This window comes from Mugil cephalus, chromosome 14 (assembly GCF_022458985.1).
Source record: "Mugil cephalus isolate CIBA_MC_2020 chromosome 14, CIBA_Mcephalus_1.1, whole genome shotgun sequence".
Taxonomy (NCBI): Eukaryota; Metazoa; Chordata; class Actinopteri; order Mugiliformes; family Mugilidae; genus Mugil; species Mugil cephalus.
Genome location: NC_061783.1, coordinates 466618 through 486239, shown reverse-complemented (window position 1 = coordinate 486239; position 19622 = coordinate 466618). Strand labels below are relative to the sequence as shown.

At 38.6% G+C, this 19622-nt stretch overlaps 1 protein-coding gene across 1 annotated transcript; it reads left to right on the top strand.

Annotated features, from left to right (window-relative positions):
* The first annotated feature begins 417 nt into the window (after nt 1-417).
* Nucleotides 418-17880, top strand: LOC125020516 (tropomyosin alpha-3 chain). Its single transcript, XM_047605897.1, has 10 exons — nt 418-629; nt 1535-1660; nt 3514-3647; nt 7697-7814; nt 11186-11256; nt 12136-12211; nt 12694-12756; nt 12870-12939; nt 17247-17325; nt 17716-17880. The coding sequence occupies exons 1-10, from the start codon at nt 516-518 to the stop codon at nt 17717-17719; spliced, it is 855 nt and encodes a 284-aa protein (XP_047461853.1). The 5' UTR covers nt 418-515; the 3' UTR covers nt 17720-17880.
* The last annotated feature ends 1742 nt before the right edge of the window (nt 17881-19622 follow it).

Here is a 19622-nt window from a genome sequence, read left to right as displayed (position 1 = left end):
GAAGATGGCACATCAACTATAATCTTCTAAAATCTTGCAAAAATGCATCCCGTGGATACTTTTATTGCTATGACTAATCTGAATCATGCATGCCAGAAAAGAACTAAACCAGTATTTGTCATGTATGATCAGCTATGTAAGCCTGTCCAGCCTCCTTAGGATTTTATAGCGGATACTGATACCATGTATGGAAATGAAAATTACAGTATTTTTCTGTTCTTTTTGGTACTGTCCTTCATTTCAGAGCCAACGTGACACGAAAGCTAGATATTATGAGGTATGTTTCTATCTAAAGATGGAAAGCTTGTGTGCAGGCTATCTATGGTAGATGCATAGGAAGATGGGTCTGTGTGAGTAAGCTGAAGGGCTTAGAGGTGGGAGTGTCTGCTTGTCTGCCATATAAATAGGCTGCCTCTATCATTGTCAGAGGTTTGAGTCTCTGTCAGTTTCCCAGGCTCATCCTACCTTCATCAATTGCCTTCTCAGCTGTAAAAACTCATTAAACCTCAGCCAAAATGGAGGCAATCAAAAAGAAGATGCTTATGCTGAAGTTGGACAAGGAGAATGCACTGGACCAGGCTGAACAAGCTGAGGCAGACAAAAAAGCCGCTGAAGACAGAAGCAAGCAGGTAGGTTATGATCACAGGTTCACCATCACATGCCAAAAAACACAAAAAAACATGTTCCATCAGACAACCAGTCTTACTAAACAAATAATGACACAGTGGTTCAGAACACTACTTGAATTGGAACTAGTCATGTAATAAGTTTAGCAATTAGATTGCTTTTACATCAGCAGCTTCAGCAGCCCATGTCTTGTAGACCTGACTGATAAGATGATTAATTAATTGTTGTTTTATTTATGACAGGATTTCTTTGTCTCCTTTTCAACAACCATAGTTAAACTGGATAGTGGTGCATGTCTACTAGGCATTTACACTCTCTGACTACCTCAAAAAACACATTTTCTGCTATGATGATGGTGATATTGCATGAAATAACAGATTTGTTTTAATAAGAAGTGATCTGCAGGCAAATGCGTACTATCCTGCCTGTTCAAAGTAACAAAATTTTTCATATGGTAGTCAGTGATGTTAGTTTTCACTTGTAGAGTGGTCACAGATTTTGTGTTAAATGAATAGTAATACATATGAGCAGTTAGTCCAGTTAGGAATCCCTTATGTTTCTAGAGTAATTAAATGGAAACCAAATCCAAAGGGTCTTTCTTTGGACGTTAACATGAGATTTAGGCAATCTCAGTAATTCAGGGAAGTGGGGTACCCTCTTAGTACAGTATCTGGACTGTGGATTTTGTCATCATATGCCTCCATTTGAAATATGTTAGAAAGAGATCTGCCAATGGATGAAATAAAGGGGGGTGTAAATATTTTTAAAACTAATGTAAAACTATTTGTAAAACTAAATAAAAGTTATGATAGTAATATATTTACTGTATTAATGAATTCTGTAATTCTGTATTTTGAATAGGATACTGCAGTGTCACTAACTCTGTGTTTGATCTCCTACAAACCAGCATGAAGATGAACTTTTGCAAATGCAAAAGAAGCTAAAAGGGACAGAGGACGAGCTTGATAAATATTCTGAGGCCCTGAAGGATGCTCAGGAAAAGCTTGAGGTTGCTGACAAGAAGGCGGCTGACGTGAGTTACGCAATTCCAAAAGTGCTATTATGTTGTGTTTAGTTGTTTAGTAACATTTCAGAAAATTGTATATACTACTCTCTACCACAAGATTGCGTGTATGACAAGAGTTGACTCTTTGGGAGATGCAGTGTTCTCTCTTTCTGTGTGATTACAGAGAAAGTAACCATCATGTACGAAATAAATATCAAAAGTTTATACCTTCTCTTACTGTTATACTGAGGGAGAAAGATAAGGCTCTGAAAAGATGTATTATGTAGTCAGTGTAAACCAAACCTATTAGATTGTGTGTTTTTTTTTTCTTTTTTCTTTTTCCATTCTTATCATGCCCTGCACAGACCCCACACAGCTGTTGGGGAATTCAGAGCCCTATTTTGGCTATAACGTCAGCTGCTCAACCTTGACTGTGAACAATGGTTCAAGTCCATTTTAGGTACATCACTCATTCCTCCCAGGTCTCAATATCTGCCAACCTTTAATTTGAATGATGGTACTTAGTTAAATTTAGCCCTGCTATTTCTGTTGAACATCTAAGTTAATTATTATACTGAATTAGAATTTAATACTTAATTCTGTTCACAGCCTCAAGTAAAACAAACAAAAAAACAATTATAGACCATCCAAGAATAACTTGAATGACTGTTTCTGAAGGTTCTCAGTAATCACTAGTTATAGTATATATAATAAAACTAAAACTGAGCTCAGACATTATAGTATTTGTGGCTCAACCTTGGTGAGAAGCCCGGACATCCAAGGGGAGCTCGGAGTAGAACTGCTCCTTTGCATCAAAAGAGACCAGCTGAGGTGGTTCAGCTGGGACAGGGAGCTGAGACCGTTCACCACACATTCAAGCACCTTCAGTTTTATCCAGCCCAGCAACAACATTGGCAGCTAGATCACTGGCCAGAATGGCCCACTGACTGGCACATAACAGAAAAAACTCACGTATGTAATAGTCTCAATATAGAAACTACAGCTGTCATCAAACAAATGCCAGTAAAGTAGTATGCTAGTATATTGTAGAGCTATTCAAGCAAGCTTCAAACTCTCAACACCCACTTTTCATTGTCATAATGCAGTACAAACATTAATTTTAACTAATAATATCATTTGAATTTATTTGAACATTACATGGATATAGTAATCCTTGCGTTAGAATTGATATTGATATATGACTTCATCCTTTGCTGACTCACAGTATGGTCATTAACTTCACTTAACTTTGCAGTTGTAAAAGGAACTTCTTTAATTGTTTGCATACACAAGTCTCCACAAACAGCTAACTGTGAACAACTGTAGAAATGTTTTCATGGATAATTTTTTAAATACGTATTGGCTGTATTAGCATTAGCCTGGCACTAATCTTGACAATCAATGACAATAACATAATTCAGTTTGCTTATTACCTTTCAAATGAAAAAAGTAATACATTGTGGAACACTAAAAGATCTTGATGATTGCACAATAATCTCTCCACTTGAAAGGGGCATTATTTTATGCAATTATGCATTGATCATGCCAAGAATGGCAATAGTTGGGCAAATATTCTGTAGTGTTGAAGTATATTTTCTACATTTTCTTCATCTTGAAAACCAAACAAGTGGGCAAGAAGTGGCCAGTCTGACTCAGAATGAGATGCTGAGCACATGTCAGAGGGTCATTAAAGATATTTTTATGACACAGCACAGTAGAAACAAGGTTACATTGTACCATGGTGCAAGGTTAATATCCTGTCTCTGAAAATAGACAGCTTTCAATCAGAAAAACTACATTTAACAAAGTCAATTTAAGGCTAATTTAATTATAAAAATGGTTTGTTTGAATTAGTCTACATCATATTTATCTGTGCTCAGGCTGAAGCAGAAGTGGCTTCCCTGAACAGACGCATCCAGCTGGTGGAGGAGGAGTTGGATCGAGCTCAGGAGAGACTGGCAACAGCACTTCAGAAACTAGAGGAGGCTGAGAAGGCTGCCGACGAAAGCGAGAGGTGACTTCTTGCTGTGATTCTCACCCCTTTGTTCACGTGCTATGTTCAGTGTTTTGTGTCATAAAGGAAATGGATACTGCCTTATCCCATTATTACCACAGTGTTTTAGCTAGATAACATCAGGCTAATAAGCACAAAGAGTTTCTGTGTTTTTTTTTTGTTTTTTTTTGCTTTAATTTCAACTCTGTCCATTACAGTTCAGTTGGAAAAATGTTCTGTTGCAACCTATAAAGAGTTCAGCAAAAAAATATTTTTAATGAGACTGTAGTACTAATCTCCCTTTTAGAAATAGATTTCAATAGCTAAGAAAATGCTAGTCAGGAGAATGCTGCATAATATTAATTCTAAATTTTGATGGGAAAAAAACTACCCAAAACACAAAGTGCATATCTGTTAGCGACTATGTTGTACATTCTATACATTTTATTCAACATAATGCTTGAGAATCAAAAAAACTGCAAAAATTGTTTCATCCTTTCCTTACGACCCAAGACTAGTTTTGAAGAGAGTTTATTAGCACATAAGGTACTATTCGTACCTTATGTGCGAATAGAGACGGGAGAAGTTGAAAGGAAGTTAAAAGGACTGGCTTTACAGTTTCTGAGTTTAGAGTTAGGGTTAGGGTTAGGGGTAGACTGGTGAGGGGAGTGATGGGAGATCTGTCCTGCAGGGGAAGCTGTTGGAGAAAAACTGTGGCCTGTTGGTGTGGCAGGTGAAGAAGGCACGTGGGAGGGGGTATGGCACGTGTCCAGTCATAGACATGGTCTCTGACACCAGACAGCATGGTGCATGCTGTATGTTAGCTGATAGCATTCTGCTACCCAGGAAATAGGGGTGAAGTCCGCCTGCCCTAGAACAGGTTGTGTGTCTATAAAACCAATATCATGTGAGCCATCCACTACCAGCGGACTGATGGAGGGGCAGAGGAGGAGGGGAAGGAGGCAGATCCTCATGGGAAAAGGAGACATGTTGTGCAGCCGCTGCAGCGTCAGACCTGGAGAAGAGATTCCGCAGTGTTGTGACGTCATACCTTGGAAGGAGATTCAGCGTGGCCACAGCGTCGGAGCTCAATGGGGGACGGCTCGGGTTTTGGAAACCTGCTGGAGTGATGGTGCATGGCCTGCTTCAGGATCTTACGCCAAGTGGATGGGACCTTCAAGATGATGTTATCCTCTCCTTCAAGCCTCTGCCAACCACTCATGGGCCAGCAGTGACCAGTGGGGAGACAGCGCCGGTGTCAGTAGGTGCTGAGATCCGACCTGAGGAAGACAGAGATCAATGTCTGGATGGCCTGGCGGTGTGTCATCTGAAAGGATTGCAAACCAGTTAGAAAGGCCCAGGCGCGGCAGACCCACTGGAACCCTGACTTTGGCCACGAACCACCACCTCGGCCCAGTCAGGCGTGGACAAAGAGGGTCGCGGACAGACAGAGGGGTCCCACACCATGGTGTCTTGGAGGGCTGCGCTTAGTGACGCCAAGTGTTTGGATTGCGCTACCTCCATGAAGCTGGAAAGCATCAAGTCCTTCTTCTCTAGTTTGTCTGAGAGCCTGCGGATATCTTCCTTAAGGTCAGAAATTATTTATCTGCTGTTCTCAGCTGTGCGTCCTCTGTGAGCATGGCTGGCAACGTTTGTTTGCATAGCCACCGGGGCTACGGCAAACTCGGTTGGGTGGTAGCCTAGCAAAAGATAAAAACAATAGTGTATGTTGTAAAAAGTCACAGAGAGACTAAATGACTGAATAAAAAGAACCAGTAAGACTATTAAAACCATTAAGTTTGGATCATATAACCAGCAACACATTCCAGCTCTTCATGGGTAATCCCAAGGTGTTCCCAGACCAAATAGGATATGTAATCTCTCCAGCCATTTCTGTGTCTAACCTGGAGTCTGCTCTCTGCTGGCACCCAGGAGGCGTCTGAATCAGATACATGAACCCCCTCAGAAAATGACGCGAAGGGTCCATTTGCTGCAAAGGACCAGCAGCATTAGTCCGAGTTCCCTCCCGAATGTCCAAGCTCCTGACCCTTCTCTCTCTAAGTTTGAGCCGTGAATATCATAAACAGGACCAGGGACATGGGGCAGCTCTGGCAAAGTACAACAACTGTGGTTGGAAACGTGCTTGACTTTGTGCCAAGAATATGGAAACAGTTCTTACATTTGGTTATATAGGGACAGGATGGTTGGTACCAATGGCCCCCATAATGTCAGTGTTCCTGCAAGTTCCCACAAGTGAAATTTCAAAATTTCATACTTACCAGATACCAGATCCTAATATCCAGAAAAAAGGTATAGTTGTGCATCATGTAAATAATTTATGGACTTAATAGTTTGTTTTCATTATTCTGAATATATATGTCCATATGTCACCAAATAATTTCTAAAAGATTATGTAGGTAATGAAGCTCATACAAATAAGTTAAAGATAAATTAAGTGTACTTTTTTTAATTTATTCATTTTAAGTTAAACATGAACAGATGAACTACCTGATGTTACAATAGACTTGGCCTTACAGGCATTCATAAGCATCAAATAAGTATTCAAATACTTTTTAACAAGTAAAAAAATTAAGTCAAATACATTAAATTAATGAATCATAAATTTAACAAGTTATCACTTCAGTGACCCAGTAGTCTGAGAATTTACATAGAATCACTCGCTCACAACGTTCGAACTGTACAGTATGTAGTCATCACCTTTCTTTCGAAGCAGCAGTGAAACGTGATGACACCTGGGAGGGCCTTCAGATGGGTAGGAGGAGGATGGGCTTCAAAAACTGAGCAAAGGTTTTGTGGATGCCTGGCCTACTGTGTGCTGTCAAACAAACATTTTAGCTGTGCTGCCAAGCACCTTAAAATACAGATCAATCCATTCATTTTTTTCAGATATTGATTATTTTATGTTTTTGAAAATTTAACAGTGTCTTTGAAACATGAATTTTTTTCTCTCGTACATCACAGGAGGCATTGATATCCCTAGCTGTTGCTGCCTTGAATAAACCAAAGGACGGTTACTCCATCGAACACCACAGCCATATGTAATAAGCCCAGAAAAAATAAATAAAAGCTCCACAAAAAGACAAAAAGACAAAAACCATGGCGATTGGTTTTCAACACAGAAAAAAGTAAAAGTTAAAAAAATAAACAAACAAACAAAAAACGCTAATACACTATGTCTTTGTCTGCTGTTTGCTACCAGAACAGCCTTGAAATGCCAAGGCATGGACTCCACAAATGTTGTGAAGTTGTGGTATGGTATCTAGCCCCAATGAGCTAAAGTAACTGCAAGTTGCAGAGCGGTTGGGACTCGTTTGTCCAGCAGATACCACAAATATTACAGTGGGTGGAGATGTGGGAAACTCAGAGGCCAAGTCAACACCCTGTTGTCATTGTTTTGTACCTCAAATCATTCCCAAACAATTTTGCTTTGTAATAAGACACATTATGGACGCTGCCATTGGGGAATACCTCTCCATGAAAGGCTGTACACGGTCTGCAACAATGCCGAGACATAAATAATTTAACACAGGAGTCTTCAACATTTTTCAGACCAAAGAGCCCCAAACTGGTGGAGAGATTAAGTAGGGGCCCCCTGCCTTCCATATTAAATGCAGCCTAGTGTTATTTATAAATGTACATTATTATTATCATTTTGCACTCAATATTAAGCTATTCAAATAATACACATTGTTGCACATACCAATGTAACAATACAAGATGTGCATTTTAGGTGTGCCTCACTAATTAAAGCCGTCTGTCCAACAATAGCTCTCTAGGGGAAATATTGTTACCCTTGAATTAAAATGTACAGAAAAGCGCTGTCTGAGTCTACTGACAGACAAAAGTAAAATAAAAGACTTGAATTACAGACATTTGTTGGATGGTTTCTTTCATCTTGCTTGTAATCTACTACTTCCAATTAGTTTTAAGTTATTTAAGATACATGTAATTATTAATAATTACTTGACAATCAATGACAAATACTTGCTTAATAATAAGCAAATATTAGAACAGACCAAGAAATAATTAATGATGATTTGTGTGTGCAGAGGTATGAAGGTGATTGAGAACAGGGCTCTAAAGGATGAAGAAAAGATGGAGCTCCAGGAGATTCAGCTGAAGGAGGCTAAACACATTGCAGAGGAGGCTGACCGGAAGTATGAAGAGGTTAGTTTTTTGTTGTTGTCTATTGGAATATGCAATTCTATAGCAATGTTGACTGAGATTCTCTTATGATGCTGTGTCTTCAGAAATTGCATAGAGCACTAGCATCATAGAACTTCTGTCCTGACACAGAATTTACATAGTCTGCAGTACTGACGATGTTAAAACCATAGAGTTAGTGTTTGAAATAGCTTCTAGTTTCACGATGATCAATAGATGAATGTTAACTTTGTTGCCTTAGCTTCATTGTACATAAAAGTAAACATTCATAAAAAATCATAAGAAAGATAAAATAAAATGAGATTAAATTAAAGTAAAATTAGGCAAGTATTATCACACAACAGTGTTATTAAATAGTGTAACAGTGTGAAAAAATTACAGAATTAGCATTATGAACAAAAGTAGTTGGCAAAACTGTCTAAGGTGATGTGGTTGTTTGGCCAGTTGCATAGCAACAGCAGCATGGATCGTGTCATCGCGATGGAGCTGGTCTTTGTCGCTGAGGGAGGGATGTAAACGCCAACAGAGTGTGTGCGCCTGTAGAGTCATGAAGCTGGGCACAGACGTACTGTAGTCGGTATGAACCAGGTCTCCAAGGCGCTTCTCACAGCACACTTTCTCTGGGTTCCATTAAGTGCACATAGTCCATCGATCCTGTTGCCAAAGACCTCACATTCCCCATGAGGACGGACAGCACCACCGACTTGAACCTCCTTCTCCGCTCCTCCACCTCCAACTCCAGCCTGGCATCTCCAGCACTTCTTCTGTAGTTCAGTGGGTATTTCAGGCCACACTCCGGGCAGCTCAGGGGACTCAGACAGTGCTTGTAGCTGATTACAGGAACACAGCCCACTTTATTATGTACACCTTGCTATACGCACTTTTGCCTTCATAATTGCCTTCATTCTTCATGGCATACTTTCAACAAGGTGTTGAAAACATTCATAAGAGATTTTGGTCTATATTAACATGATAGCATCACACAATTGTTGCAGATTTGTCGGCTGCACATCTATGATGTGAATCTCCCGTTCCACCAAAGGTGCTCTATTGGATTGAGGCCATTGGAGTATAGTGAACTCATTGTCATGTTCAAGAAGCCAGTTTGAGATGATATGAGCTTTGTGACATGGTGCATTATCCTGAATTCCAAATGTCAGAGCTGAAATTGAGACTCGTCAAACTAGGCAACATTTTTCCAGTCTTCTATTGTCCGATTTTGGTGAGCCTCTGCCAACTGTAGTCTCAGTTTCCTATTCTTAGCTGACAGGAGTGGCACCCGGTGTGGTCTTCTGCTGCTGTAGCCCATCTTCTTCAAGGTTCCACATGTTCCGAGATGGTATTCTGCATTCCTTGGTTGTAACCAGTGATTGAGTTACTGTTGCTTTTTTATCTTTCTGAACCAGTCTGCCCATTCTCCTCTGACCTCTCACATCAACAAGGCATTTTTGGTGGAGGAAGTGCAACAGTCTGGGCAGGCATCACCAGTCAGCGCAAAACAGATTTGGTTATTGTAGGTGGCTCAGTCACTCCAAGTTCTTACCTTAGAGACATCATAAAACCCATCATCATCCCCCAATTCTGCCAGCACACCCCCAACTTTCAATTTCAATTCAATTCAATTCAGTTTTATTTGTATAGCGCCAATAACAATACAAATCGTCTCAAGACGCTTCACAAAAACCAGCCTGCAACCTCCAGAGCAAGCCTGAGGGCGACAGTGGCAAGGAAAAAACTCCCTTTTAACAGGAAGAAACCTTGAGCAGAACCCAGCTCATATGGAGGGACCCATCTGCTGAAGGCCAGCCGGGTAGAAACAGAGAAGATAGAGAGAAAACAGAGAAGATAGAGAGAAAAGAAGAGCAGGAGAAACAAGATAAACAAACTTCTGTCATAGATACATACATCAAGCGTAAGGAAACATGTAGGGTCTAGTAATATAACACATAGCTGATGATCTGTGACAGTTTGTGAGTATAATGGGAATTATGGGCAGGTTGGTGAATTGTTCATCTAGGTAGGAGTGGACAACTGCAGGAGGCCATGATGACTGGGACAGATGTAGTTTATGGAGCTCCACAGGTCTGATACACAGCACTCCAGACCATGAAGACTGGGCTGGTTGATGAGGCCACGGCAGCAGATGTAGCTTAGAACTCCACAGGTCAGATATTCAGCACTCCAGACCAGAGACCCTCACAAGATGATGGAGGGGGAGGGGAGCGGAGGGGAGAGAGTAAGACACAGTGGTTAGTAAATTATAAGGGATAGAAAATAAAATGATAAGATATTAGAGGACAGGAGCCAGAGAAGAAAGAGGAGAGGACATGTCCTCAGTGCATCGTCCCCCTGCAGCCTAGGCCTATAGCAGCATAACTAAGGGATGGTTAAGTCCAGACCTAGCTATAAGCTTTTTCAAAAAGGAAAGTCTTAAGCCTGACCTTAACGTAGAGACTGTGTCTGCCTCCCAAACCCAAACTGGGAGCTGGTTCCATAGGAGAGGAGCCTGATAGCTGAAGGCTCTACCTCCCATTCTACTTTTAGAAACTCTAGGAACCACAAGCAGACCTGCACTTAGAGATCGTAGTGATCTGTTGGGACAGTATGGTACTATGTGGTCTTTCAAATATGATGGAGCTAGGCCTTTCAGGGCCTTGTATGTAAGGAGGAGGATTTTAAATTCAATTCTAGATTTTAAAGGGAGCCAATGAAGAGAAGCTAATACTGGAGTATTATGATCTCTCTTGCTAATTCCTGTCAGTGCTCTTGCTGCAGCGTTTTGAATCAATTGGAGGCTTTTTAAAGAGCTACATGGACAGCCAGACAGTAACGAGTTACAATAATCCAGCCTGGAAGACACAAATGCATGAACTAGTTTTTCCGCATCACTCTGAGAAAGGATGCTCCTAATTTTGATGATATTACGAAGGTGGAAGAAAACTTTCTGTTCATGGATGATGATGCTCCACCACATTGTGAAAGAATTGTCACAGCTCGACTTCAGGAAGTCAGAATACCTCATATGGTATATAGGCATAGAGCACGTCTGGGACCAGCTGAAGCAGAGACTGGATGATTGTACACCACCCCCACGTGACGTGGCAGAACTGCGTGTATCACTTGTGGAAGGAAGAAATGCATTGCCTCAGAACAACATCATCAGGCTAATGAGGAGCATGAGACGTCTCGGTCAAGCGGTCATTGTGGCACATGGTGGAAACACCCGCTAGTGACATTGTCAATTTCTGTTATTTGGGGCTATCCTTGTTATTGTCTAAGTTTTTGGGGTAATACATATTAAACTAATGAAAATGACACACACACACGTGTGTGTATGTGTACACATTATCATATATGTGTGTGTTTTTTTCCAGGTGGCTCGCAAACTGGTGATTGTAGAAGGAGAGCTGGAGCGTACAGAGGAGAGGGCAGAGCTGGCTGAGGCGTGAGTGTGTATATCATCGAGCCCTGATTTGTTTTCTTTGTTTTTTATTTTGTTTTTGTTAAAGATAGCTGTTCATTTTCCAGGAGCACTGTTTCCACTAAGAACAGGTAGTGCAGTGATACAACTGGCAGGCAGATAATGCCTTTTCATCTCGTGAAAATGTGAATGGGTATCATAGTAGTCTATTCACAGTCAAACAATGACACATGCACTGCAACAACAGCATATGTTAGATCTTTGAAACATGGCACAACTGATCATCATTCAAACAGGACTGAAACAAATACCAGCATCTGTCTTAAGGTCCCCCCGCTATTAGAAAGTCTTGATGATGTAAACGTGGCTCCAATTCCTTGCCTTGGCCTAGTACTTATTTTTGTAATTCTCATTCATCTGACTTTAGTTAGCATTAGCCAGATTTACCCCTCTGCATTTTCCCTCCTCTTCTAATGAATTTCCCTCTCACTCAGTCCATTTTCTACTCATATTAAAAAAGGTCCTTAAGTAATACAGTGACAAGTGAACAGCTCTGAAAAATATGAATTCACTGCTTCAATGCATCATGAGGATGCATTGAAGCTTCCCAGCAGTATAAATGTGTTAAAACAGCTCCATAGCTCTTGGTCCCATTTTCCATAATGAGTACTGCTTTTAATAATTGCTCATGTTTTCATGTCAGTACTTCTAGAATACTCTTTTAACAAAGTAAAAGCAGGCCCCTAATGGGATGTTTTTAAACTGTGGGAACAGCTCTCACCACTATTTTTGCTTTTGACACTTATAATTTATGTAACAAGTATATATTGTCAAGTATTCAGTAATTTGATAGCCTTACTTCTCTCTATTTCTCTCCTTTTACTGATATCAAAACTAAACAAGTAAATGTGCTGAGCTTGAAGAGGAACTGAAGAATGTCACCAATAACCTCAAATCTCTGGAGGCACAGGCAGAGAAGGTAGGACATGGCCAATATACTCAGATCAAGATGGTGCAGTATACTTATAGTTTTGGTTGACAAATTTATTTGTTTATTTATTTTACCTTTATTTATCCAGGTGAGTCAGTTGATATGACCAATTGACCTTGGCCTGAAGCAACAAACAGAAAAATACAAATACACACAAGTTGCACAATTCATTACAAACATTTTTATATTACATATAAAAAAAAAACAATTTTTTTAGCTGAGTGTGCATTGCAATCGTATTTTGGTTGTATTTCAGGACTAACTTACATATTCTGCATGTCATAATAGCATGGGCTTCATCTTAAGTTAATTATTTCCACACACTTGATGAACCGCTGCTAGTTTGCTGCAGTGACCCACTGAACTCCTCACCTGACTTCTCTGAGGCGTCCGTGTAGTTATTGTCAAGTGATCGACGACAAATATCATATCATCGAGCTGCCTCTGAATAATGTTGTTTCTTATTGTAGTACTCTCAAAAGGAGGACAAGTATGAAGAGGAAATCAAGATCCTGACTGATAAGTTGAAAGAGGTAAGAATTTGTTTAGAAACTGTTATCCCTCAATTGATAAACTTTTGAATACAAATCCACATTATACCTTAAACATCACCTCAGATGTTGTCTAAACACAATTTGTTTTTAAGGCTGAAACCCGAGCTGAATTTGCTGAGAGATCTGTGGCCAAGCTGGAGAAGACTATTGATGATCTTGAAGGTGAGGCACTCATTAGATTTTTTCACAAAGCTTCTAAATATCTCCATTAAAATACTTTATATTGAACAAACTGTCTAGAAAGTAGAAGCACCAGTACAAGCCTTTGATATTGCCATGCTTCAAATAAAGTACTTAAGCAGTTTTTGTTTTGTTTTTTTGTTTTTTTTACTAGTCTGTGTTTCATGTTGAGTGGGATTTGTACAAAACTAAGACTTCGATGAGGGGTTTTTTTTGAGTTATGAAGTGAAGACCTGAAATGTCTTGCCACCATCCTTTTTCTTTTTCAAGGTGTGAATAACAAAGGCATAATTCTATTCTATTCTATTTAATTATTTATTTATTGTCCATCTTTTGCCTTGGCTCAGTTTTTTATGAGCTGGAACAAGCTATGGAACATGCCACATTTAGCAATTGAAGCAAACTGAATTATTATTGCAACACCTTTATTCTGAAAGCATACATAATTTTTGCTTCTGCAAAAATTATTTTGTGAAACTCAAGTAAATCACATGAATAGCAAAATGGTTAATGAGACAGTCTTACAATGCGCAGTCCCACTGTTTTTCAAGTAGTAGGACTGTCTATTTTTACTATGAAATGACACAAGAACAGGAACAGTTAAAATAATGGCTATAAAGAATCTTTTTGTTCATTTCAATTTTTGAACATACAGAATAATTAGTAAATAATAAATCAGGAAAAAAGAAAAGCCATGCTGACACAAAACATAAGGCTAACTAACAAAAACAACATAAAATAAAAAACCTGTTGATGATGGTAACAAAATGATTGTCAGCCAACCAAAATAAGTAATAAGAAACATAACTATTCATGCATAACATTATGACCACTAACATTTGAAGTGAATAACATTATATTATAAAAAAATTATTTCTTTATCATGGTGCCTCAGCAGACGCGATATAATAAACAGTAAGTAAACATTTTGTTCTCAAAGTTCATGTGTTAGAAGCAGGAAAAACATGTAAGTGTAAATATTTGAGGAAGTTTGACAAGGGCCAAATTGTGATGGCTAGACAATTGGGTCAGAACATCTCCAAAACTGCAGCTGTTGTGAGGTGTGCATTGGCCAGTATCTACCAGAAGTGTTCCAAGGACGGAACAGTGGTGAGCAAAGCCCAATTCAACAGATGAGCTACTGTCACAGCTCAAGTTGTTGAAGAAGATGGGCACAAGAGCACGGAAAGTGGACCATGAACCAATGGCAGAAGATGCCCCTCATGAATCATGTTATCATGTGGATTGGCATGTGCATGTGCATTACTTAAATGGGGAACACATGGCACCAGGATGCACAAGAGTACAAGATATAGCTGACAATGTTACATGACAGCTTGAGTGCATAAGCGGAATCATGTGCAGGTTGGAGAATTGTCTATCCGGGTAGGAGTAGACAACTGCAGACCATGAAGACTGGACAGGTTGATAAGACCATGATAACAGATGTAGCTTGGAAGGGGGGTACAATGATTTCAGATATGATGGAGCTAGGCCTTTGAGGGCCTTGTATGTAAGAAGGAGGATTTTAAATTTAATTCTGGATTTTAAAGGGAGCCAATGAAGAGAATTCCTGTCAGTGCTCTTGCTATGGTATTTTGAAAGCGCTATTTGGGCAGTCAGGCAATAATTACAGTAATCCAGAAAGACACAAATGCATGAACTAGTTTTTCAGCATCACTCTGAGACAGAATGTTACTAATGTTGACAGGTGAAAGAAGGCACTGGTCACTTCCCACTGAGCAAAGAGACATCTAAACGATGTCTTTTCCAAGTCATTTTTGCACATCTAATTCGGGTCAGACTGTTAATGGAGAATGTTACCCCAGACAACGTTTTTTTTTTTACGTCTGTTGAACGTCCATTCATGACGTCTACAGTACGTCCTTATAGGGACCACTTGTAGACAAAATGTGGTCTTTGTGGACGTCTTTTCTACGTCAAATTCAAACTCATTTTAGACATTGTTTTTATACTGTACCGGTGTTTCCTCCACATTCATTTAGGAGTGGCGGGCGGCCATTCTTAAATCCTAGCCTCTGCTCTTCCATTTTTTTTTTTTTTTGACACAAATACACGTTGCCAAATGACAACAGGCGGGTACTCGCGAGTACTAAGGTAAACAGCAGATACCTATCTTGCTCAATATCTTGCTAAAATAGTTTCTTCACACAAAATCAGCCCTGAGTGACGAGTGAAGCCCCCTATCTCCCCTCCTTTGCGGTGCATACTTTAAATGCTCTGAAGTATTTGTCCTTATAAGTTCCTCAGTGGCTAGATTATCAAATTGCATGATTCCATCTGCACAAGTAGAAAAAAGAGAAGACTCTAAACTACGACTACTCGTAACATCGTATGTGTTATATATAACGTTACCAACCGCTATATGTATTGATTTTTCGCCGCCTTCGTTATAAACAAATTGTCGTGTTCAAAAGCTAACGTTAGCAGATGAAATGCTAATTGTAGCGACGACGGGTTTGAAGTAGATTAACACAACGAAGCTAAAACGGCAAAAAAATGCAGATATGAACACAAAATTAACTAGGCAGTCTATGGGCTGACCGAACTTACTTGCAACTGTAGATTGTTGTAGAGGTCGACGGTGCAAAGTTTGTCGCAGAGCCGAGCGGCCACTTAGCGAAACACCTGGGCCAATCGGAGTGGATGTACTTGTGATGACGCAATGCCGCAGCCAATCAGAGTGGTGTTTACTGTTTTTTAAATACACCTTTATTATTTTGTTGTATTAACATTATTTTAGCAAAGAAAATGAAAACAAACAAAAAGTTTACTTTTATTCAGAAATAATGTTTAATCACAAATAATGTTGGTAAGAACAATACTGGTATTTTACATTTATTTTACATCTATATATAGTCTATACTACTACTACTACCACTTATATTAATAATAATAATAATGATAATAATACATCATGTCAATTCCCTGCACCTGTCTTAGACATCTGCGTAGCAATAAAGTCTATACCGTGCCTTCTAATAATATTGCCTAAGGGAAGCATGTACAGTATAATGTCAATAGTATTGGTACTAGCACAGAACTCTAAGGAACCCTATAGCTTACTTTATCATACACAGATTTAAGTTTGGCCATGCAAATAACGATTTTTCTATATGACAGACAGGATTCAAACCAGCCAAAAACAGTTCCTGTAATCCAGATCACACTTTCAAGTGTAGTAGAATACCTTGATCAATAGTGTCAAATGTGCTGAGATCTACTCACCTCCTTTAGGGACCTAGTGCAGTCCATGGGCTCTTTTGATAGCAAAAAGGGGACCAACATAATATTAGGAAGATGTTCATTATGTTATGCACCTTATTGTTCCACCCGCCTCTCAGAATGAGACTAACGTACAGTATAAAGTGCAGGAAGAGAGTGGTGTGTTCAAAAACTTTCTAGTGCTGCTCTCACACTCAGGAACACTCTGCCAACAGAGTAGTTTTTTTTCAGTCGAGTTCACTCTAGACGAGTGTGACAGAAATACAAGTCCAAATACAAAATACAAGTGGCAGTTAGGCAGATTTGCTTGTATAAATTGAAATACTGTAGTTGTGGAACAGCTACAAAACTACAAGACCAAGAAACAGCTATGCCTTATGACCAACAACTAAAAAGGATGTTAAGAAAAACTTGCACTTAATCTTAATTTTTCAATTTCTAATTTCTCTGGAATTGTGCTTAGTTTAACTCGTACTCTCAGTGTTAAGTGGTAAAATTACAATGTGGACATAAATCGGTAAGGGAATTTTTCTTCCCCACTGTAACCAAGAATTTATTAAGGGCAAGTGTCTTTGTTATGTCATGAGATATGTTATAAGGCACAATATCAAAACATTTTCAATATAATTCAATTAAGATAACCATTTTCTTTGATTCTTTTAGTTTGTTATTAAATTGGACATCAAGGCAAACTTAATGCAACAGAAATAAAGCACAACAATTCTCAGCTATACTCACCTTTTGAAAAACAGTGGCTGGTTGCATTTACAACCTGGTCCTAGTGCAGCTGCTACAGACTCCTCCAGGGTAAAAAGGGTTTTTAAATAATCCGCTCCAATGTAAAGTGACATTAAAGAACAGCAATGAATTAGTATTCTGATATCCCTCTGATTTCCTTCCCTAAGCCTTCCCCACCTTGCATTTATGTTTGTTTGTTTTTAATTTTACTTTATTTTTCAAATAGCAATTTCTAATGTGTTTTTTTTTTTTTGCAACACACATCTTCACTTTGGATGTGTGTGTGTGTGTTTGTATGTATATAGATGAGCTTTATGCACAAAAACTCAAGTACAAAGCCATCAGTGAGGAACTGGACCATGCTCTCAATGACATGACCTCTATGTAAGTGGGAATATATATATCTCTATATATAGAGAGAGATATATATACATTACTTTATATCTGTGATACACGAGCATGTAAAAGACTTGTTTCTCCCAAATTAGTTTGTATTTTATCCACTAACTTCTCAACAAATTTTTGTTTATTAAACTATATTCTGCCACCATTTGCTCTGTGTGTAAGCATTACTTGTAAATCACTATTATGAAATTGTTCCCCAGTCTGTTGATATGAAGAATTCTCAGCTTGAGAAAACTAAAGACAAACTTCATTGCTTCTTGGAAAATTTGATAAATTCCTTTTGTAGCATTGTTGCATCACCTGCACTGCAAAGGCTCATTGAAGATATATGCTTCTTTCAACCCTGTTTCTTGTTTGTTTTGATTTCAGCTAAACATTCAGAAGGACATGCTGTCATGTGACCTTTACTGCTGAACATTGAATCTTCTCTCGTCTTTGCACTTCTGTGTCAATTCTGTGCTGAACAACTGATAAACAAGAGCTGGAAAAAAAATGCTTGAGTCACTGCATTTGTGTCCATGTCTGTCTTTGTCTTTTTAAGGTTTACTATTTCATTTTTGCAATTAGCTGTTAGTTATACAGTACCCACAAGAGGCTTGCAGTATTCACTTAAGACCTCAGTCTTGATTGTAACGTAGGGATTTGGTGTGTGTTTGTATGAATGAAAATGTACCCAGTGATTTGGTGAGACATTCGTGTTGTACTTACAAGAAAATTCTCGCAATTCAACTCAATTACACACGGATACTTCAGGAATTTCACCTTCCCTCATAATTATAAATGGGTAGTGGTGATGATTTATTGCTGCTTCCAGAGACCTCACATGAGGATGAATACGTTGGCATTAATATCTAATATTTCCTGAAAACTGACCACCTTCAGAAAAGCATCAATATTTCTTTATAAAGTCATGTTTTCTGCCTATCACATTAAATCAAACCAAGCTTTTCTCAATAAATATTATCCTACTAGCAATTTATAATCTAGTAAAGATCTACAAAGGAAAACGATTTTATCAATAGTATTTTACTTTTTTTTGGTGACTGTTACGTAGTTTTTTTCTGCCTTGTGGAGTCCTATTGTAGTTACATCAGTGCACTTTTAGAGGAGATGCTTAAAAAGGATAAGAGTTTTTTATGCAGAAATGTTGACCCACTTAAAAGTAAACTGTGATTACTAGTTTTGTACAAAGATTCCTTTTCAACTTTAAGTCTGTGACCCACTACCTCTCCGCTGATGCTTAGAACTAAGGCTGGGTTGTATACCAGATCATACCAAATACCGGCATTATATTTTGTAATGATATGAATTTTTAATATACCGGTGTTGGCACCAGATCTGTCCATTCTACCAGATCTGCTTGCCCCAAGTATCCGGCACTTCAATATGACATCACGATACAGGGGATGTTGACGTCGCATCTTATAACTGGTTGGACAACAGGAAGAAGCGGAAGAAAGGTCAGCAGTTAGTGGATAAAACTTCTTAAATTGTTTTGCACCTGCTATACAAAAGAATAGATTTACCTAGAATTATTTTGACATTTTATTATTTTTAATGAATTATGTGCTGCAATCTTATTTTTTGTTTTGTGGAAAATTAAAAATTATAAATAAAAAAACGTTATCGAGCTATCTTTTCCAAACATATAAATAAATTAAATTTGTGTTGTCTAACCATGAACTGATCTCGCAGTCCGAGTCCTAAATGTAGTGTTAGGGGTCAATCGCCAATTGACATTTATATTTAACATTTACATTTAGATTTAACTTTAACATTTCACACACATCTTTACCAACACACTCCCCAGGAAATGAAACCATGTCTTCATTCAGATGAGCACAGCTGCAGCAAAATGTTGAGGAGTGACTGTGTTGTGCTTGACTTGCGTTGCACTTTACAACGGTTTGACTTTCTTGTATATAGCATGTTTTTTTTTTTTTTTTTTACGTTTGTACATTGTAATACCTGTAGTTTTTGATAAAAACTGTCATTTAAACTCCCATCTTTGTTTATTTTCACTATATACACATCACTCACCTCACTTTTCAAAATCAAAATTAAATACCAGTAAACAATTCACATTCTTGGCCAGTCTTATGGTATAGTTGTTGCATTGTATAGGAGGCTGTAAGTTGTTATCAAGTTGTATTGTTCCCATCAGATTGCTCAGCTACAGAGTCCTTTCTTTCCTCACAAAAGTTACAAAGTTAACAAAGCCAGCAAATAACATGGGGAAGATCCCTCAAATTGATGTCCATAGGCCTTTTCAGTAC